The following is a 22,247-nucleotide window of genomic DNA, read 5'->3' as shown; positions in this document are numbered from 1 at the left end:
TTTGTGTGCTTCCAAGGTTCTTTAATGCAAGATAAAGTACATACAGAAGGAAAGTTCTTTTGTTGATCCTACTGCAATACACTGAGTTCTACAGTTATTTGAAACCAAAACAAGATTAGGCATATGTACTTTGAAATTTAACACAAACTCTTTATTTTAATTAACTATGTAAAGCAAGAAAATATTTATCCTATTTTTAACTGGCAAGGGGTCATGTATTTCTGAACATCTGAAGTTTGAAACTGGAATTTGCTCCAGTTCCTTGTCACATTGCCTTTCCAGCGCATGTACCCAATAGAAATCCCCAGAAAAAATAACCACCTGCAGCTAAGACACATTCATTGTATTTAATTTAAAAGGTCATGTTTTAAATTTGGGTGCAGGTGCTGATGTTTACACTAAAAACTGGTGCTTGCATGTCTGGATGCTGATTTTAACAGTAAATATAGAACTGGAAACTCAGGGTTGCTTACAGATTTTCTGTGTATTATCAGTGATTTTAAATATAGATATTATTCCTACAATTTATGTCATGTTTGCTATCATAGCATTCTTTTTACTTAGAGATAGACTTATCAGCAAAAGGCACTTGTGTAAGATGAAATCTCAGCTCTGAAACTGAGAACTCAGGACTGAAGTTGAGTCCAAATTTCTGACTTGAACAGAGCCAAAATGTTTTTCTTTATGCCTAACTTACCAGCTTGCTGCATTGCACTGTTCTGAATAGTAGTATCATTTCTGCTCCTGAGGATTAGTGGAGACTTGATTATCAAGGAGGACTTTCTGATCTAGCTATACTGGTTCTGATAATTTTTTTTATTATCTTGCAAAACAGCAAAAGCATCATGCAGTATAAATAGATTCCGTTTTCTGTACATGATCACTCTCTTTATTGGAAGTTCACTGTAAGCTTTGGATTTCCAGTGAGTTCCGATACACAAGCAAGTCCAAAGTGCTTATTATGGTTCACGCATCCATTTTAAATTGTTTTGCTATCCGCTCACTCTGATGAAAGCACCACTGATTTTCAGGGCCTCTTTAGGAATAAATACTGTCTCCACAATGGATCAGCATGGAAATATCTAATTTATATACCCTTATTCCAACAAGCCCAATGTAAAAAAAAAAAAAAAAAAAAAAAAAAAAGCTAGAAGATAAAGATAGCATCAATAAATATAGTTTTAAAATTGAGAAATTATTTCCAACCCATTTAGAAGCTTGTACGTCCACTTTAATGTCTAAGATATTATAGAGACAGCAATATATATTTAAACTACTATGAAATTAAATCTTAACCTAAGCATTCTAAAGATGTTCAAAGCAACACTACACTGTAAATCAGACGGCTTATATCTCAGAGTGTGGTATGTAACATAACTTATTTTTAATGTTTTACTATTAATGTTATGATAGCCAAAAAGTGCTTACAAAATAAAGGCAATTTTAGAAATTGGGAATCTATCACTGGCACAACACAGATAAGGAAATTTTAGCAATGAAAGCACATGGCTGTACATGTCAGTGTAGCTAACACGTTTGCAGTTGGAAAAGCAGGTGAGCAACTCATACTCTGATGCCCACCTTGATTTCCTGTTTTCACAACAGGCTGTTATCCCCAAAGGAAGCATCTTTTCAGGATGCTGTCATACCCAGAGTGGCAGTCCCTGGAGTTTGGTAAAATGGAGCTAGAGTAACACTTGTTCACAGGGTTTGTTGTCCTTTGTATCCTTTGTAGACCTGAGTTGGCCTCTTTGGGCATAGCTAGTTAAAGAATTGTTTTTATGTGGATTGTCAACACTGTATAATGGAGGTGGAAGATGGTAACTTTAGTTTCAGATCATATTCTCCATATTTGAATTGCTCTCATAAAAGGCAATACAAATATCTTAAAAAGTAACTGAGGACAAAACCCTGAAATTATAAAATATGCAAACCAAATATTGTGCATTTAGAAGAGCATAAGCAATTAACTTATAATCATATTTAATGACTTCTCTTGCTTGACTAGTAGAAGTCCAGTATAGATTTTGGTCTTCAATGAAACTCTTACTCTCACAGAATTCTGCATTAGTCATTATCATAGATGCAATCTGAAATGGAAATAGAATGCAGAAAGATCAGCATTTAGTACTTTGACTCAAGGATAAAATTAACTGCAATTTAATACATTATTATAATGATTGGAATGCTCAACATACCTTCAGCAACGTCATCATAAATCTCTCCATCGCTGTAAGTTAAAAAAAAAAAAAAGAGAAAAAAAAATGTATTTCAAATTGAAGCATCCATGTTACTATCTGCCTACAGATACAAAATGCTGTAGCACTGTGGTTCAGACACACTGTCCTATAGTTCATTTTCTGGTTAGGAAAGTGCTACCTGTATTGTAACAAAACAGCACAGAGCAAGAAGGCATAGACAGAAGAGTTTCAGCGAAGGGCAAAGCTGTATTTAATTTCTAAAGCAAAAGGCTTGTTCTGTTAAAGGATTTTTTAAAATAGGTTTTAAAATAGCAGTTCTAACAAGTTCATAGTAACATTTCCATTAAGAATGAAAGACCGAATGAGTTTTTTTGAATCAAAATTATGAAAGATAATTAAAAAAAATAATAATAATAAATCAGTACAGAGCTAAAATGCTTATTTGTTTCTGTATTTGGATATGTGGTAATGATTTTGGAAAAGCAGATTTTTGGATAATGAATTTATGTAACTTCTATGTATGATAATTGTTCTCTGAGAAGGAATTTTCAAAATATGTCACTCAGACACTTGAACAGTTGCCTGGGAGCCAATAAGGCTATTTATATGTGTAAGCTAAGCCCAAGTGTAAGTGTTTGCAGGCCTGAATTCTAAAATTGACATCTGATTTAATATTTAGAGATCTAACACAAAGCACATTGAAGGAAATAGAGAGGCTCCGTATGACGAAGATTTTGGATTAGAACCACAAAATTATTCTCAGCAACACAGAGCCAATTCTGCTCCATCCCAAAAAGACTGAAATAAAAATAAGCTTTATGACAAATTGGTCCATTTTAGTTAAACATTTGGAATTGGCATCAGTGCATTTAATTACATTAATGTTGGTTTTATTAATAGATTGTAGTCCTGATAATACTTAATTCATGCAGTTTTTCATGGTTGAAACCAGAATGTATGGTTAAGCAGCAAGGAATGAGGTCTTGGACAATTTCCAGCTGAGATGTATGTGACTAATTCTTGAGAAATCAAAACTCCATAAATGTATCTCGATTTATAGCACTGGGATGACGCATTGAAATAATCAAATTTCACATTTATTTAACAAACAGTTCAGAACAAAGCATAGCATTAAAATAAACGTTTCAAAATGATGATTTTGCACTTACTTCTCAACTAAATTGCTTCTCAGAACATAGCCATCTGTAAAATTGAAATACACAGATATTTAAGTTAAATTTAAACAGGCGTAATATTTGATCGCTTTCTGTCACTTTTGAAATGCCAATTTCTGTTAATTATTTTGGATAGGAAGACATACAGTGTATTACAGTGTATACTGGATATGTACTCATCTTAGTTTTAATTGTTTAATTGTTCTTATCTACTTGTTTAGTATGACATTGATCTCCTACAGGGACACAAAATGTCTTATAAGATATATACACCAGATAAAAAGTATTAACTGTGGCTGTTAAGAATGTTTTCACTGTATCAAATTGATAAAAAGTCTTTGTGTAAAAATCTGAAAATAACTTAGAAAAGCTCTACAGTAGTGATTTAACCTATTCTTTTGTTACATTGCTACTGAAACCTGATAAAACCACACAAATTCTTCTTTCACATACTTAACGTCCTGGAAGAATACTATTCATCGTCTTTGGTAAAAGACATCAACTGAAATACTTGGTACAAAAGTATCAGTTTTCTGCTAGTATATCTGGTGGTGATCCTGCAAGTCAGTGTAAATGAATCTTCAGGTCTTACTCTTTTACTCAAAGACAAAATTTCCTCCTTCACATTAAATGTTCTGATGCATGAAAGTATTTCTTTTTTTATTCCAAAAATGTATGGGAATGTCCAGATAAAGAATCATTACCTACTTTATTCTAAGTGAAATTTCCATCTATGAAATCCCTGTTACAAGATCCACTTCTTTACTGGCAAGGTTATTATCCCAAATAGTACTGCAAATAATAATCATTAATTCTTGTACACAACTTTTCTCCATAGAGAAACACTTATATAACTCAACTTAGTGTATTTCAACATAAAAATAATTAGATATTCTATAAATTCAAATATGTAATACTTTTCCCCCAGGAATATGCTATTTAATTGCCAATATTATACAGAGTAGTACAAATTGGCAGTTTCTTCTTTGACAGCCTTAATACAGTAAAAACACTGAATTGATCAGGAAAACTGTCTTGAGCTAGAGCTGAAGTTTGCCTGAAATGCATTATTTTCACATAGTAATATTTCATTTTGCACTAATCTGCTTTAGCTTCTTCCATTTACTACTTATCAGTTGTGGGAGTACACATAGAGTGAAAAATAACCTTAATAGCTCTCTGTATAAGATTCTGTGCTAGCTAAAGCCTTTGTGAGTTCAAAAACACTTTAAAATTAATCACTGATCCACAATGCATACTCTACAATTAAGGAAGTTATGAGTTTCCTTATTTTGAATGGTATCTGAAACTTATAATCATTACAGATATCCTTTGAGAAAATGATTCAAATTTTTCTTGCTAAGAAAACCAAACAACAGTTAAATAAATTTCAGACTAGACTGCAGCTATGTAAGAGGAAATAGTTGCTTAACCTTCCTGTATTTATACCTTCACTGTTGTGAAGATGTGATATTTACATCAGTTCTGCTAAAACTTTTGCCTATTAAAAATGTTAAATTGCATGGAATCTGCCACATTTCAAAGAACCCAGTGCTGTGTAGTTTCAGTCACCTGTGTATTTTTCAACTGTACAGGCACTAAGCTGTGGAGGGTCTCTGTATGTTGAGGACCACATGGAAGAAGTAACGAAAACATCTATAAATGTTAATTTTCAGTCAACCTGGGCTTCAAAATGTAAAACTGTACTATTAAGATATAAGGACACTCCAACTATTGCAAATAACCACAACTCCACAAAGTAGGACTCAAATTTTACTAACTAATGTGAAAATTGACAGAAATCTTTACAGAAGCTTTTATAGAGGATATTTTTATTTGTTTTGCTCTTTTATGCATAGGAAAGCACTATCTTCTGTCACTATCTGAAAAGCTTTGAAGATTATGTGAGGGAAACAGACAACGTGAACTAATTTCCACTTTGCTATTATCTCACTTCAAAAAATGTGGCATTGACAGCCCCACTTGGGGAAGTAGCTGCACCAAAGCAATCCATATTTTGAAAAACACATGTGTTGTTATGCAAGATATTCTTCCTGTCGGCCTGCCAGGGAGAAGGCTATACTCCAGATTGTAACAGAGGAGTACAGAGGGGAAAGAAATAGAAAGTGACCAAATCTTCTTCAGAAGCATAAGGCTTTGGACTGTCATCTACATAGGCTAACAGTAAAAGGTAAAGGTGAGAGGAAGGATGTTGCCACTTTTAACATTGTCTACTCTGTGAAATTACTACAAGGAGAATTGAAAAGCATTGTAAAGTAAGTGCATGAAGAAACTGAAACCAAGAGTAGATGGTCCAGATTTCTCCAAAAAAAAAATGCTAAAACTTCTGCCAATGCATACTCTCTCCAAGGGTTTCAAAGAAACACTGAAAGGCCTTGTGCAGCTCCCAAAACAGGCAGGAATGCCAACAAGGACATATGCCTTGGATCAGTTGGGGCCCGGCAGGGGAAGACTCCTCAGCAGTTTTCCCTCCCTGCCTGCTGAAGAGATTAAATTCCAGCTCTGAGAATCCAGAGCAAGAATACCATCATCAATCTTCCCTTGGCTGAAATCAGTGGGCAACAGTTCCAAGGGGTGCAGCAAGGATTTTCCTATTTTACCTGGTTTAGTGGGTTATCAGTGCTACAGGCTTTTTAGAAAATGGAGGAAGATGGAAGTAGTAAAAACATCTGCTTATCGTAGCTGATGCAAAGTGTTCTCTCTCATGATTTCATCTCTTGACTATTAAAGTTCTATGTTTTCTACGGTCTTATACACTTAATACTCTTGAGGACCTACTGTAAGTAAAAATAATGAGATAACCGAAGTATATTTCTTGTCAACCACCAGACAAAGACTAACATGCTCTGCTCTAGTATGGCAGGAAATAGGTATTTTTTTAATGTCCTGATTCAAGTTATATGTTCTCAGGCCATTTAATTTATAGCACATGCATTCCGTACTTCAGCTAGTTATTAAAACTTACATTTTCCTTCTTCATTCCTGCACAGCACCTTGGTATCATCTGTACTTTGTATAACTTCAAGAGGCTCTCCTGGCTTAATCTGCAAGTCTTTAGATCCCCACTTTCTTTGGGACAAGTCCTGGACAGTGGTGGTAGAGTAAAGAACCTTGATTTCACCTTCAAACTGTAAAAATAAAATAAAAAGACGTCAGTTTTTTTATTTTTTATTTTTTTTTTAAGTCATTGATGTAGAGCTTATTATCATGCATATTAATACCAATATATTCTCATTTATTACTAGGTTTTTGAAAGTTAGGCAAATAAATGTCTATGCACTTGCAAATGTTTACATCACCGTTCTTACAAGTAGTAGCACTTTACCTGTTAAGGGAAAACTAACTGATGGTTTACAAAGTAGAAGAAACACATTAGAGAATACTACATTAATATTTTAGTTTTTATATTTTAATGTGAAGAAAACTTACCTTGAATTTTTTTCTGAACTCTTTCTCTTCTCTTTCCATCATTTTAAGCTTCTGTGGATTCTTTTCATCTGATTTGCCTTTTGCAAGACTCACAGATTTTGATAAACTTAAACAAGAGGTTATAATGAAACAAAATTAATAACACTTCTAAGGTACTGACAACCTCTGTGGCAGTTCTAGAGAAACAGCATTTCCCTCCATGTGTCTTTAGAACATTTCCCTTACTCTAGAAGAGTAACTTGGGCAGTACAGTGCAGATTTGATTACTGAAGTTAAAAGCTGAGACTGTCCTTCCTTCCTTCCTTCCTCCTTTTCTCCCTTCCTTCCTTCCTAGTTATGGAAGATATGTTACTATTTCTATTACAGCAGTGAACATGGAGAATATTTCTATGCTTCTAGCTACCGCATCTGTGAGAACTTTTCATCTACCAAAATAGTTTGCATAAGCAATACTCATCCCTTTAATGATTTTTGTGAAGTCTAGGTATCTTAAGGTAGTAGAATTAATAACACATGCCCCACTGTGGAGGACACTGGGGCATCTTTGTCCTTGTAAATGAATTAATCCCTTGCATCCATCATGAGATTTTGCTGCTCAAGGGAATCTACATTACATTTCAAGTTCTTACACCCTCTCCCCTGCCCCCACCTACACACACACACATTCCTGATATGCTGATTTGCAATGCTGATCATGGAAAGGATTCACTTCCCAACTGCCTTTCCTGGTGCTATACCTTGGAATTTAAAATCAGAGCTGTGAATTACATTCTGTTTCACTGATAGCAAATGTTTATGTTTAAAGTAATTAAGATCTAAGGTGGACCATGACCTGTTTTTATACTTCAGACTAGATTACTGTAATGCAATCTGTGTGGAATTCCACCTGAGAGAAATCAGCAATAGCATAATGTGACAAATTGCAGTCAGGTCTACAAATGCTTACAACACATCTGTTCTCCAGAGATAGCTGTGAATTCCCAGTACAGGGAGAAAAGTTTTCCAAGTTGAACCTTAGACTTCCAGATGTGTTTCATACAGATAACACTGAACACTATCTCCTATTCTCATAAAATACTGCAGCAGCCAAGATCAAGTATAGTACTTATCTTAACAGTCTCCAGATTTTAATAGGAAGAGGTCTGCATGCAGAGAATCTACAATTAAGGATCTTTAGGTCACACATTCACTTCTACTTCTTGTTCATCAGGTGCTACATTTGATGAATTTCAAAGCATTATTATTTATTCTGCACTCTAATGCGATTATTGTTTCAGTCTGCAATGGAAGCCATTACCAGCAGCAGGGTTATGACAACCACGAGACCTGATACCATCACATAAACCATACAGTCCACTTACACTAAATACTTTGAAAATATATCAGAGCATAATAAAGAGTTTTAATCAGAATAGTAATTTTCACTTGCTTGAATTCAGGTGGTGGAGGGAAGTCTGAGGAATCTACATCATCATAAACACTGTCTCCACAATCTGAAACAAGATCATTAAAACAGATTCAACATTACTATGTTGCAGTTCAGAACATTATAGGTAAGTTGACCAGAAACTGCAGTGTCCTGTAGTCACTCCTTTTCTGTAGTAACTGTGGGTCCTCTGTTTTGCACAAACTGCTGAGCAAAACATACATAAGCAGCCCTTTTCAGAATAAGACTCTTTATTAATAATAATAGGTATTCACTGATATTTTAATCTTCTTAAGCTAGAACAAGTTTTAGCACATGTTGGCTAATGCAATAGCCCTTAATCTTCATTTTAATTAGTCTATTTCCCACTGTGTTGCACCAAAGTATATTTTTAGGATTTTATTTTAATATACGCTTAATCACTTCTGTTGCACTTTGGTCAGTGTAGCATTGCCTAGAAGTGGACATGATTCACACGTACACCAGTTTATAGGCCACCTCATAGTGTCAGAGTAGTGGAAAAGATTTTTACCACAAGAATACACTTTGAATCACATCCAGAGTATTTGTGGAAAGAAGGCAATTATTCAACTTATTAAATCCATGGCTTAAAAAAGTCACAGTGGGAGATAAAAGGTTTAGAATTCAGTTCAGGCAGAAGCTCCCAAACTTGTGAGAGTTTGCTCTTTATTTCCTGGCTGAGCTGATATTTATGTTTTCTTACAACAACACAGCAGGCGATAAAAATAACAGCAGGCATCTCTCTATGCTTTTGAAGTCTCTCATTAGGAGTTACTTTCCAACTTCATCTATTCACGCTTATGTTAAATGAAAAGAATAATTGGAAGTCTCCAAGAGAAGCATCCTGCCTTCTTTAAAAATACATTAAACTGTTTTCTAGGAAGCTTGCACTGTATTGGTACTTCCTCATCTGTAGCCAAATCAGTCACAACATTTCAGATTTGTTTGCTAGAACTGGGTAAGTAATGGGAAATTCTGTTTCCTTCCTTGGATATGTTTTTGTGACTAACACACAACATAGAGTAATATATGCAGGGGAAAAAAAAAAAAAAAAAAAAAAAAAAGGATCAATAATCAATACAGAGACAAAGCAATAAACGATTAATTACCTTTTCCAAACTGTTTTGTTGAAGAAGACCTTCTAGAAAAAAAAAGAAAGAAAAAAGAAAAATAAGAAAAAAGTGACCATTAAATATTTATATCACATTGACAGCCCTTCACATCATTTACTACACTTATGACAGAAGGGCTCCAAGTAGTGTCCAGATATTTTTAAGACCTGCTGACACTATCAGTTGTCAAGGACCAAGTGTTTTTTACCACTGAAAACTAGTTTAGAAGTGAATGAGAAAAGATGGTAGTGAAAACATTAATTCCTGACCTAACCAGTAAGCATGCCGGGAAGAAGATAATCTTTGCCTTTTTCTCCATGATTTAATATTCCTAAAATCTGGATTGGCAGAACTAGATTTACCAGTTTATATCAGATACATTTTGCTGGTGAACAGCCTACATTTAAATAGAGAACAGAAGAATCTGGCATCAACAGAGTGGAAGAGATGATGCACTATTTGAGCATTCTTTAAGGGTATATATATTTTTTGTTACATTTTATTTACTAGGATCATGCAACAAATATAGCGTGTAAGTATAATAATTACATTGTAAAGATTAGAAGAAAAGTTATCAATGTTTTTTGCAGAAAAATATTGCCCTGATTTGCAATTTGGTGCATGATTCACTAGGCTGCTGTGAGAACATGTTAGTAGCATGCAATAAGTGCTTTATTAGAATTAGTTAATGTGCACTGTGATTTCCTAGCAGACTCTTACAACAAATTTCCATTATCTTCTGCCCCATTGACTTTGGTTGTTTTTTCTCGTACACTTTTCTTTTTGCAATCTTTGATCTTTAGCTTCTTCAGTATTCTCCAGGACCAGATATCATTCTTATCTTCATCCTGTGATACAGACCTTTGGAGTATGCATGCAATTATCACAATGTAAAATGTAACACTCCTTTCAAAAACTCCAGTTCTGAGGTACATAATTATCATTAACGTCAACACAGTGAGGATACAAAACTATTTAAAATGCTCAAGTATGTATTTTAGGTATATAATAATGAATATATTATTATGTATTTCTCTCTTCCATGGAGATACATTTACAGTTATAGATATTTTCTACCTGATTTCTGACTTTGTGCTGTTATGTAGCAAGCTCTTTTCCAAGATGTTCCCATATCAGAGTTATTTGGTCTACTTGGTGATTTTCAAGATGGCAGCTTCTTTTGCTGACACACTAATGTTAGTTACAAAATGGAACTTCTCCTAAAGTCCAAAGAACCTTTTCTTTTTTAGATTCATTTATCACCTGATGCAAACTCACTTACTGAAAAGCCCAACTATTCTTAATTAGTATGTCAAATTTTAAGAAAAGCTAAAATTTAAACATTTAAATAAAACATTTCATATTTAAATGATATGAAAACATACCTAGGAGCAGCATCTGTGTCATCAACTCCATCATAAATTTCTTGATCAGAAGGAGGAGGAGGGAACATCTCTTTAAGAAATCAGAGAGTAAGTTAATGTATTTATATTTAATGCTTCTGAACATGGTACTAATTACTGGCCTGAGCGTGTCAGATGTCTGTGCAAAGTCTGTGCAATATTCTTATAAACTGTTTTTTTCTGTAAACCTGCAGAACCTATTTATTAAAATAGCAGTTGAGACATGTCCCAGTTGGGCACGCCACTTAAACATGACATTGCCACTAACAGGAGCATGAATAGAGAAAACAGATGAATTTACACTGTATTTGATGAAAGTCTCAGCAGTTGGTTTTGTCCCATTTGACACGATGCCTTTTTTAGTGTGCTTCTGTTTGAGATGATTGAAGATCTCACACCAGCACTTCAAGCAGATGACACCTTGTGTTCATCCACGGGAGTTACAGGCGAGTGCAATGCAAGCTCCTCATTTTGGCCACAGCTCTGACCTCTGAGCCCCACCTCCCTCAGAGCAGGGCTAGCTCAGTTTCCATACCCAGTTCCAGCCTCTGGTCAGAGCTCCTAGTGAAATCTGTACTTATCTGGCAGCAGCTTCATTCAGGACTGCCAGGGGATGCTTCTCCCATGACTAGTATCTAAACTCTAAGCTGAGAAGATGAGCCGTGCTCTTGTGATCAACAAAGAATGCTACATAAATATATGTGTTACCAAAGAGGAAACTGATTTGAATGTGTGTTTTTGACAGTGTGGAACTACTGCAGATATAACAGTTAGGACTCCAGACTATTGCTGGAACTGAAATACCCTTCAAATCTGCCATAAAAATTCAACTTCAATTGTTAATATCACTGTCTGTTTCAGAAATGGATTTATCTGACATGAAATCTGTTTTCTAGTTACGTCTTTCCTGTTTTGTGAGGTCATTTACCATTTCATAAAAATATCTTGTCTATAATCTAGCATGCTTCCAATTCACAGTATGTGAAGATGAATTCATTTTCCTCCAAGTTCATGCAGGTGTGTAAGAAAGTGAATCTGGCCACCACGGTTGTTGTTAGTTAGCTAATACATAGCACGATTATGGGTAATTACTGCATTATACTGCATTATTTGGAAGCTGCAGAGGCCTGGATCTGAAGGTAAGCAGTATACAGAAACAACTTCCCCCAAAAGCATGCATAGAAACTTACTTCCAGCTCCGTTTCGACCACCACTCTGACTGGAAGAACAAAAACAACAGGAGTTTTAGAGAAAACTCTAATTTTGAACAAACAAACAAACAGTACAACACATCATGATTACCTCTTGCTTTAACTGTTCTTAGTTCTAAACCTAGTACCAGAAGGCTTTGGTACTTGTTTGTGTTACTGTCTGTGTGCTACAAATTATGTGCCGAAAGCTGAGGCACAGGCCTACACGTACTATTGGGGCTGCAACTAAATGTACCACTTCTGTTTTTGTGTCTGCCTTCATGAACTGACTTCTTGCAGTTAAAAAGTAGGTGCACTCTCAGTAATGCTAAGGAAGTATGTCATCTAATTCATGAGTGAATTAGCTGTTAGATGAGGAGAGATTAGCTTTCAGCACAGTTAGGTAAAGAATTTAGAAAACTTGCTCTTTTTTTATCCTTGGAAGTAGTTTATTACAAAATAGGTGGAAAAGTGTTTTAGAATATCATTCAAAGTAATTCACGGTGGAATAAATCAGTTATCTATGGCCTCCTCAGTTAATGTAAAGGGGCAAGAGACACAGCATTTGTAAGATAAGCTGTGAGGGAAATCTGCAGAGATCTAAGCAGGTATTTGAAGGTATATATAGGTGCACATTTTCAGATCTTCAGCATAATTAAACTTAATTTATCTTAATTGATACTATTGGAAATTTATGCCATTTTCATTTAATTTCAAGGTGATACAAGCTAATTATGTATTCAGAAAGTATTTTTTATTGCTGTTGATGTCATTAAGCCAAAGAACAAAATATAGTTTAGGATCACAGGATAATTCAAGTTGGAAGAGATCTTGGGATGTCATGTAGTTCAGCTGGATGGAAATTATATTATAACCTGACTGAACACATGAGAGTGCACCCACACCCTTTAGATTCACCCCTTATGAGGCAATTTTCATGGGATTAAATGGTAAGCCAGCAAACTTATTGCTCAACTATCTTTTAATAGGTGATGCTTTAAACCTCTAACTGCATGTTTCTAGACTTTCAAGGATTAGTGTGATGTTCTAACAGTAATTGTAAATAATCTGATAGGCTCATGGTAACTAAGATTAATTCCAGGCCAAATTCTTGTTTAAACGTACATCAAAGTGAGATTTTTCTTAAACTCTTGTGTCAAGAACTACTGAAATACAGTAGCCCTAGTATTTTGTTAATTTTGGAATATAAATAATACTCCTGATAATGAGATAATGCTGTTTGGTAAAGAGGCTTTTTTTATAGTGTGGCATTCTTACAGTGGTTTAAAAACAAGTTGATGCACTTCAGACCTTTCAACAATTCATGTTCATGAACTGAAAAGAATGCTACTCATCACTAGAGAAGTTAAAAATGTCAAAATACAATCCCTAAAAATTTAATGAATATGAGCCATTCATTCAGCCATCCAGTTTCACTTAACTATTATTTCTGTATGCAACAATGTAAGTATTCTTGTTTGCTTTTGAATTTAATTAATCTGAAGAATTTTCCTACATCACTTTCATTGAGGTGGTTAATTGTGATGCTCGACATAGCAAAATGGATTGGCCAAAACAACTTTGGTGATGGAAGTACCTTACACTAAGAGTATCTAGCCCCCAGAATAACTTGAATAACTCTTCTGACTACCATTACTATGATATGAGACCAATGCGCATTGAGGGAAATTGATACTGAGCAACCTGCAAAAATATCAGATGCAAAACCATATTAGTTACCTAAAGAATGCCAGCCCAAAGGCAGATCTTCAAAGTGCTGCCTTTGGAGCTCATAAGGCAGTTTTAGCAGCTGAGGATCATCTGTGACCCAGCCAGACAGCTGCAATCATTTTATTCCAGCCAAATCTCTAAGCAAAGGTGCTGGGAAGCCCTAAAACCAGATGTAATAACTGAATGCTGCACGATAGTTGTTCTACACTCTGAAATCCTGTATGCTTATACACAGTCCTCTTATCTGAATTCCAGTGTATGTGATTCTGCACATCAGGACACAGGATGGAGAATGAGCACTGGTTTGCTACTTCATGAGACAGAAACAGACTCTCATATTAAGGCCAGGTAACAGAGTTACTACATTCATTTTGGGTTATATGATAGCTCCAGCTCCTATCACAAGATCGTAAATATACTACTTTGCCAGTAAATTTGATATTGGCTGGAGATTATCATTTTCTAGCTGCAGGTCTCTTTGACATTAGAAGCATGGAACGCTGAAGTAGAGAGGCTGCAAAGTAGCACTGCATTGCAAATGCATTGGGGACTGTTTAATTGTAGAACTTGATCTAGGGGAAGGTGCCCTTGCTCATGACAGAGAAGCTGGAACTAGATTATCATTCAAAGTTCTGTTTTGCAATTCTATTTTTTAAGACAAAATTAAAGGAAATGTAGCCCATACCTATATCAGGTTATATCAGGGAATTTAAGAGGCTTATTTTTTCTTTTCTGAAACAAACACACACACACACACACACACACACAAAAAAAAAAAAAAAAAAAAAAAGGAAGAAAAGGAAAGGAGGTAGTAAGACATCATTTGAGTGCAGTGAGGGTGATAAAAAATTCTGCAGCACAATGAGTGCTTCTGGAGAAAAGTCATTTATTCTTACATGTTATAAAAGGTAGTGTATGACTTCAAGAAACAGAGCAAGGAGTGAGAGGGGAGGGGAGAAAACTGCAAATCCTGCAGGTTTTGTTTTCTTTCCTGAGAGTTGTGATGATACAGAATGGACAGCAAGGATTTCTCCTGAGTGTGAGTGCTTATAGATTCTGAACCACTGAGTCCATCTTATTCTTTAGACTACTTCAGAATGAATAGTTCAGTGACACGTTTTTTATACAAAATGATTGTTTTATGAAAACAGCCTACTTGGTAGTTGTAAAACTTCTCCTGTTCAGACAGTCTGAGATGATTCCTTTTAGTGTGTTCCTTATACATACCTGCTAATACTGTCCTGTTCTCCAATATCATCGTATACCTCTTGGTCAATCTCTGGTTGTTTCACAACAGCTTGTTGCTTTGTTTTTAAAGAATCATAATCAATTTCCACTACAGTTGTTTTAATGTATCCATCTAAATAAAAGAAACCATGTTAATTACAGTTTTAAAGCCTGCAATAAAAAGTGCAATTTAACAGAAGATACAGAATCACTGATTACGTTATATTGGATCATCTTTGAAAACATTCATAGAAATGTGTCATTCTATCTGCCTACATATGTACAAATCCAAGACCCATCTCAGCCCTCCTCTACCTGTGTCAAGTTAACTTCATCTTTGATTCTCAGCTACAGCTGAAGAATTTCTTGAGCAGGCCCCAGGAAGCAGAGATGGTACAAGCTCTGTTGACCCTGGGATCACTGTGATCTTTAGGCATGTTTCAGTACAGTCCATGACAAAGATTCCAACAGGATGTAAGGAAGGAGAGACACTTTTTTTTTGCATGGATTGTGCTTTGTGTTGGTAGATACACTGGAGTTGTATTACCATCCTCCTCTCTGTGGAATATCACTAAAGAGAACTAATTATATTCCCAAGTGAACTCTCCCAACTCTCTTGTCCTATCCTCATTTGGGAAATATTTCTTTAATGTCTTCTAATGCCAAGTACTACAAAGTGCTCAACAGGTACTGTCCAGTTGTACATGTGTGAGTTCATATTGAAATTGTCATTTCAATCTCACCAAAAATTTAAAGCAGTGTTCTTAATAATTTAGACTGATTTTAATGGCTTCCATTGATTTTATGGATCATCTTTCAATATCTTCGCTACACCTCCAGAGTCAGATAGTCAGCCCTTCACCATAGCCATGGATCCACTGAATTTGTTAATACAAGTAGAAAAATGTCTTATATTTCAGACAAAACAAACAAACAAACAAAAAAATAGCAAGAAAAAAAAAACAAAAACAACACTTATAATAAGATCTTCTATTCTCTGCTTTTAATTTAGGTAGATCCATTTTATTTCTCATAGAACAACTTGAAAAAGCCAACATCATTACTTGCATGGAGCCAAATTCTGATGTTACTTTGAAGGATGAATTACCTCTCAACAGGTCCTTGAAGATCCCAGTGTATGCCTAGAATAGTTCCTAACTTATTGTAGTACCTGTTGTTTACATTATGTTTACAATAACTTGCTGCAATGAACTGAGCTCTGCATGCTAAGTGAAGAGTCAGCAGGGCTCATGGTAGTAATTACTGCTTTGTTGATCAGTGACTCAGCCTTGTTAAGGTGACTCTTCTAGTGAAATGCTGCATGCACACACACGTTCCCTTTCTTATAGTGAAAACATTCAGTAGCACAGTGAAGAAGCAGAACTTACAGCACCCTTTTATCCTGCCCAGCCACTTTCCTTCTGGGTTGTCTGTTAGACGAATGATTTCAATTTGATCCCCCTGCTTGACAGTCAGTTCATTCTTCCCTCCCTTACTGTCAATACAAGCTCGTGCCTGATGAAGAACTTGGATGGGTCCTGTTAACTGCAGAGAAAAAAAACAATGAAAAAAGTCACAGATGTAGAAAAATACAGTTCTTTCCCAAATGTTCACGCAAAGGATAAAATAACTATCATGATGACTACTTGTTTCATTGACATTTAAAATACTATAGGCAAATAAAAACACATCACCCCTTCTTCCAACTTATGAACTATAGTTAAAACTGGGTGTTAAAAGAGAAGGCAACCAAATCGAAATAAAGCAGCTGAATGAGTGGCAGAAGCACAACAATAGACTAAAATCAAACTGTGTAGCTGTTTCTCACAAAGCAGATTTGTATTTGGTTCTACCAGGCAGATCCACATAGTTCCAGAAGAACTCCAGAAGAAATCTCCAGTAAGATTAAGAAAGTCTTCCACATAAGTTATGTGCAGAAAATTATGCTTTATAAGTGATCCTACAAGCACCTCAAAGAGGTGATTGTCCAGTTTGTTAGAATTCAGGAATTTCTTTATGTATGTTGAGGGGAAGCTTGTTTGGATTTTAATTTCTGTGCTTTACCACATCAGTAGTTTTGCAGAAAGATTTGGCTGTTAACAGCAACAGACTGTCTTAGGAATACCTATTCTTATATGAAGTAGATTTGTCACTAACCCCCTGACAAACATCAGCTAAATCACTATTAACTATTAATATTTTCCTTTAATATTTGCTCTTCAGCTCATCTCAAGGCTATGATGTGGGAGAATCACTGTGGAGTTGCTGTGCACAGTGCATAGCAGAAAGCAAGAAAAATAAATCTACCTACTATGTACAAAGAAACCAAAGGGAACAGAGTGAGAACATCACAAATAAGTATCAATTAAAAGAATATGATTGGCAGTTTTTTAAACTGTGGGAGCGTGCTGACCATCAGCTACATAAAAAGATAGAAAGCAGAAAGAACTAACTCATAACTCAGATCTTAAGCTCTGACAGTAACTGTAGCTCCCATACAAATGTATCATACACCCTTCCAATCCATTTAAGCCAGAAGTCCCTCTGAGTTGGAGACTAAGGCAAGGGTAATGTGATGCTATTTAATGCTGAAATCTCTTAGAGGCTGAATATGGTTGTATCTAGCTTGAGTTAAGCAAACAATATGAAGTATATGGTCCCCAATTTCCATTTTTATAAAGGGTTTTTGGTGCTATTCAGTGAAGGAAAATTATTTTAAACTAAAAAGTGAAGAAAAATGCTTTTAAGGCTTTTTTTCTTTTCCTAAATAGAACATAAGGGAACTTAATGAATACAGCATAAACACTGAAAAAACGTCTTTGTCTTCATTACAGAGTCTGAAATCAGTCATATGCCAAACATAAAAGGGTAGGTGAAAACTGTACTCAGGATTTATCCAGGTGCTTGACCTACCTAGCAGAACAAATACACTTCTCACCCGTCTGCAAAACTATTTTGAACTCAACAATGCTGATCAATGAATCTTAGATGTCTTTGCCCAGTGTACAAAACAAAGTGCTTACTTTGAATTTCTTCCTTATTTCCTGCTCTTTCTTTTCTTTTTCTTTTTGTTCTTTCTTTTCTTGGTCCAATCTTCTCTTTTCTTCCTTTTCTGATTTCTTCTCTTTTTCCCTTGATGTTCTAGAATTAACAACAGTGCAAGTCTCAGTAAAGGTTTCTTACCCAACATCAAAAGCAGCTACACCTGACAGAAGACTGCTTCTCCCAGGGAAACCAAAGAAGCAAATTCTAAACCCAAACACGGTTGTAAAAGATTGAAGAAGTAGCTCTCTCTCTTATACCACATACATAATTTAAAGCAGCTGTTTTCAAGACAATATAGCAGAAAGGAAGGCTGGCTCTGCATGTGCACGTCCAAACAGTTCTAGGCTAATTTTGATAAGGAGGCCTGGAAACTGGTAGCAAACTTAGATGCCAAATACATATCCAGGCCATCAGTGGTTCACAAAGCCTGAACTGAAGCCTGAACCTATCAGGGTCATGCTATTTTAAACTTAATTGAAAGATATTCCAGTGGTCAACATAAAGTGTACTGCATTGTAAGTGGGCCTAATACACCAGGGTACATTGCCTGTGATGCATTTCATGCCAGATTGTACTAAGATGTGGAGATATAAGTAGGATGATAGTTACAGCTTTTCTGTAACTTTATGAAGGGAATTTAACAAGAAATTAATGCTGAAAGTCATTCTACTTCAGAAACAATATTTTGGTGGAGGAACTTCAGAATCTCATTTATTCCAAAGGAATTGGAATGTTTCTTTACATCCTAGCATACAATGAATCCCATATACCTAGCTATTAGTGCAGTGAGACACTCCTCAGAATGAAGGGCTAACAAGTGAGCAGAGCTCTGATTTCAGCTCTACAGAAATGCCAGGAGTCTTGGTCCATGTGAGCTGTAAATCCAGTCACTCATACAAATTCACTTATATACAAAGCAAGAACAACCACAACAAAAGGATCTCTGTGAGTTCATAATACTGAGGGGGCTGACCTTGCTTTTGCTTCTAAGCAGTAATTCCAAACAGGGATTCATACATGTTCATTAGATCAGAAATCAGACTTTCCTTTTACCTAACTCACAGTAATAACATTGTTTTATTAAGGATTTTTTTCCACCCCAGGGCATATGAGATAAAAGTTAGAAATAACCTGTGAACAATATGACTTTCCCTAAGTGAAATGGATGAATCCAATAATGCTTGGTAGCAACTGCACTGGAATCACTTCTATTGTGCCACATGAAGCACCTCTTCTAGGAAGCTTTTGCTAATAAAAATACAGGGGTTTGTAGGCTTTTGCTAATAGGCTACAGGGTTTTAAATTAATACCTGATGTCATTTATGTCCTCATACATCTCTCCATCACTTCCTTGGTCCTGTAAGACAAAAATCATTTTAAATGGTTTAGATACATCTGAAAAGAAGAACATGCACCTGTTATATGAGCTTTACAGACTATATAAAAACATTTACAGAAAGATTTTCATACCCATCCTTTTTTTTCCTGACTTTGTGTTTATGATATCAGCTATAGTGCCCTTGATTGTTGCTATCACAGCAGCACAATGCTTCATCAAAAGTGAATGTTTTAAATTTCAATACTAGTCCTGGAAACCCTTTATCTGCAATGATTATTGCATTGCTATGATGAAAGTGCCACAGTTAGTAGCAGTAACTAACATCCCACTCTGGAGTGCCTGGTATCTAAATGGAAGTCAGATTAGGGTCTGAGAACCTGCTTTAGTCCTAGTTCAGCCAGGTACTCACATATATCAAGACAAACCTATGCTCAGCTGACGCAAGTCATTTATTACTATAATAGAACAGGGCACTTGTTTCTGGGAAAGCCCAATGAGATTAAATGTCAAAAGAAATAGAAGTTTTGTTATGTTTTTAAAGAAAAACAGCAGCAACAACAACAAAAACACTCTTTTTTTGTTAAAAAAGTAAACTAATGTCAAGCCAGATTTGATAGTTAGCTCTGCTTACACAGTTTTATTTATGTCCTGCATAATAAATACTTCTACGATTTATTGTCAGTGTGGCCAGATTCATTCCACAACTCATTTTCTAATTAATTGGAAGTAACTTGCACTAAAAAGGATAAATTTATCAGGGAGGATAATGCTTACCCCATCTTTATTTCCAGGACCTGCGTAACCAAAAATAAAAATCAGGATGTTAATTTTCTGTTGTACAAAAGCAATTCAATCTAGTCTTAATTCTTTACAGACTGCTAAAACACAAGTGGTATTAAATGGAAATAAATGCAGGCTCTTACTTTCAGTGAGGATCTTAGAGTGTAAAAAACAGAGGTTTTCAAGGTACTTTTTCTTGTACATTGTAAAGTGGTCATACCTGCTTTAAACACTTCACTTCACCTGCTGTTTTGTAAAAAATAGCTTATTTTGCCACAGTTTTAGAAGTGAAAAATTTGTTTTCAAGATTCATCTGTGACACTGACAAAATTAACTAAGGAATTTTAATGATAAAATGTCTGATTATACTTAATATCAGCGTTAAAATAAAAAGACAGCTTGGTCTGAGCAGACCACAAACAACTTTCTTGCACCAACCCTGCAGCTGTTTAGGGGGTGCAAAGGTTTTCCTGTTAAGCCGGTGTCTGCCCTGAGCTGCAGGAGGAGGAAATCTGAATCCACCACTTCCTCCTCCCTGCACAGATAGGTTTGGTAAGCAAAGAGCTTGGGCTCAGATGCAGCTCCAGTGCCCACAGTGCTGTACAGCACGGATGGCCATCACTCTAAAGGACACATACTGTGCCTGGCACAGACTGATGCCTCCAGAAGAGAGATCAGAAGGCAGATTGAAATTCTTTGTGTTGCAATCTGCTTGCTTCTCTGGCTGCTCCTGGTACAGCACAGCCACTCACTGCCTCTTACAGAAGGCAGCTCAGAAAGAAACACTAGAAGCACAATCAAGATATTATTATTTTCTTAATCAAGTATAAAAAAATGCCTGGAGTGCACAGCTTCAACTCTGAAAGAACAGCATTAATTCGGTTTGGTTTTTAAAATCTGGTAATTTGCAGACCCATTATACTTAACACAACAACAAAACAAAAACAGGGAGACTAGGGGAGGAGAGTGGAAGAGAGATATTTAAAGCAGTTCCTGAAAGGATGTCATATTAATTGTAAAACAGCTGTTATGAGAAAAACTTCTTCGTTTATAAAACTGCAGTACCAGAATAATCAGTTACATCAATCACTCACAAGCACATTAAGATACAATATGCTTTTGCTTCTCTTACAAATACAATTTACTTACAGCTTCATATAGCTGTTATTATTTAAAACTTACCCATCCTACCCTGTAAAAGAAATTCAACATCATCATAGTTTTCTTCAGTGTCTGGGTTTCTGTAAATAAGAAAAAGGGAACATGTGAAAGCTATAAAGATAATTTTATGGTTGCATTTTCATATAGCTATTTTTCTGCTGCCTTTTTCTATTATTTTATAGAATGACAGGGCACCATGTTGAGCCTTATATGTCCCTTAAGTACTCATGCAATTCCCTAAGCTGCTCTTCATGTGATTAGGTTTCTCACATACAGACACCATGGTCTTGAGTATGGATGGAGAAAAGGAGCTGAAGGCTCTCGGACACCATGGAGATGAGTGTGGTATGAGAAATACAACAGGCACATGAGCTGACCAAGTGGAGTGTCGGTTGGTCATCTTAATCACACTCACAGATGAGGGCTTCTCGCACACAGTATACAAGCAGAACACCAGATGTTTTGCACAATGGTAAATACAGCTCTACAGATTGCTCCCTGACTTGTATGGCAAGTGCAAACAGCGGACAGGAGAAACCACAGCTTAAGAATAGGTCAGGTATAAGGGCTCTGATGTTGCCGAAGTGCTGCCAAACCAAGAGAAGTAAGAAAGTGAAAATTTAGCTCGAAATTATATTAGAGATCTTTAACTTTTGAACACTCTATAATAGTCGAAGTAGGACTGTCAGCCTGGGTATTCATTCAATAGAGGGGTGTCACGGGAGCGAGGAGAGGAGAGCGGGACCACCCCTAACAAGCACCGACCCACCGGGACCGCCGCTGCCGCCAGGGGGGGACGGAGCACAGCTCCAGGGTGCGGGCAGAGCCCAAAGCGCTGCCGGGCGGTCCCATACGTCTCCCCGTCTGCCCTTAGAAGCGAGCTGCTGGCCGGAGGAGGGCTCGAGATTATCCCCAGCTTGTTTCCGGTCAGCTTGCACGCCATAAAGAAGTGCTCTCCCCTCTTCACCGCTGTAGGCTTGCCGATT

At 36.1% G+C, this 22,247-nt stretch overlaps 1 protein-coding gene across 9 annotated transcripts in view; it reads right to left on the bottom strand.

Moving 5' to 3' along the window:
* FYB1 (FYN binding protein 1) overlaps nucleotides 1–22,247 on the bottom strand; it is a 57,254-nt gene continuing 35,007 nt past the window's right edge. For 5 of the 9 annotated variants that reach the window (XM_085530162.1, XM_015848508.3, XM_015848505.3 and 2 more), the window contains 16 exons: nucleotides 21,283–21,341; nucleotides 20,095–20,114; nucleotides 19,292–19,338; nucleotides 17,960–18,077; nucleotides 16,325–16,481; nucleotides 14,937–15,069; nucleotides 11,979–12,007; nucleotides 10,771–10,840; nucleotides 10,106–10,246; nucleotides 9,383–9,414; nucleotides 8,256–8,319; nucleotides 6,827–6,932; nucleotides 6,363–6,525; nucleotides 3,371–3,404; nucleotides 2,199–2,230; nucleotides 1,210–2,090 (listed from right to left, as the gene is read on the bottom strand). In XM_085530162.1, coding sequence (XP_085386288.1) covers nucleotides 2,068–2,090; nucleotides 2,199–2,230; nucleotides 3,371–3,404; nucleotides 6,363–6,525; nucleotides 6,827–6,932; nucleotides 8,256–8,319; nucleotides 9,383–9,414; nucleotides 10,106–10,246; nucleotides 10,771–10,840; nucleotides 11,979–12,007; nucleotides 14,937–15,069; nucleotides 16,325–16,481; nucleotides 17,960–18,077; nucleotides 19,292–19,338; nucleotides 20,095–20,114; nucleotides 21,283–21,341 — 1,228 coding nt within the window. In that variant the 3' untranslated portion in view covers nucleotides 1,210–2,067. Of the gene's footprint in view, nucleotides 2,091–2,198; nucleotides 2,231–3,370; nucleotides 3,405–6,362; nucleotides 6,526–6,826; nucleotides 6,933–8,255; nucleotides 8,320–9,382; nucleotides 9,415–10,105; nucleotides 10,247–10,770; nucleotides 10,841–11,978; nucleotides 12,008–14,936; nucleotides 15,070–16,324; nucleotides 16,482–17,959; nucleotides 18,078–19,291; nucleotides 19,339–20,094; nucleotides 20,115–21,282; nucleotides 21,342–22,247 lie in introns of all 9 variants that reach the window. The other 4 variants (XM_032441351.2, XM_085530166.1, XM_085530164.1 and 1 more) reach the window with 3 other exon arrangements.

This window comes from Coturnix japonica, chromosome Z, assembly GCF_054131305.1.
Source record: "Coturnix japonica strain WE chromosome Z, WE-NBRP24, whole genome shotgun sequence".
In the NCBI taxonomy this organism is placed as follows: domain Eukaryota; kingdom Metazoa; phylum Chordata; class Aves; order Galliformes; family Phasianidae; genus Coturnix; species Coturnix japonica.
The sequence above is the reverse complement of the archived record's forward strand: the minus strand, read 5'-3'. Positions and strand labels throughout refer to the sequence as shown.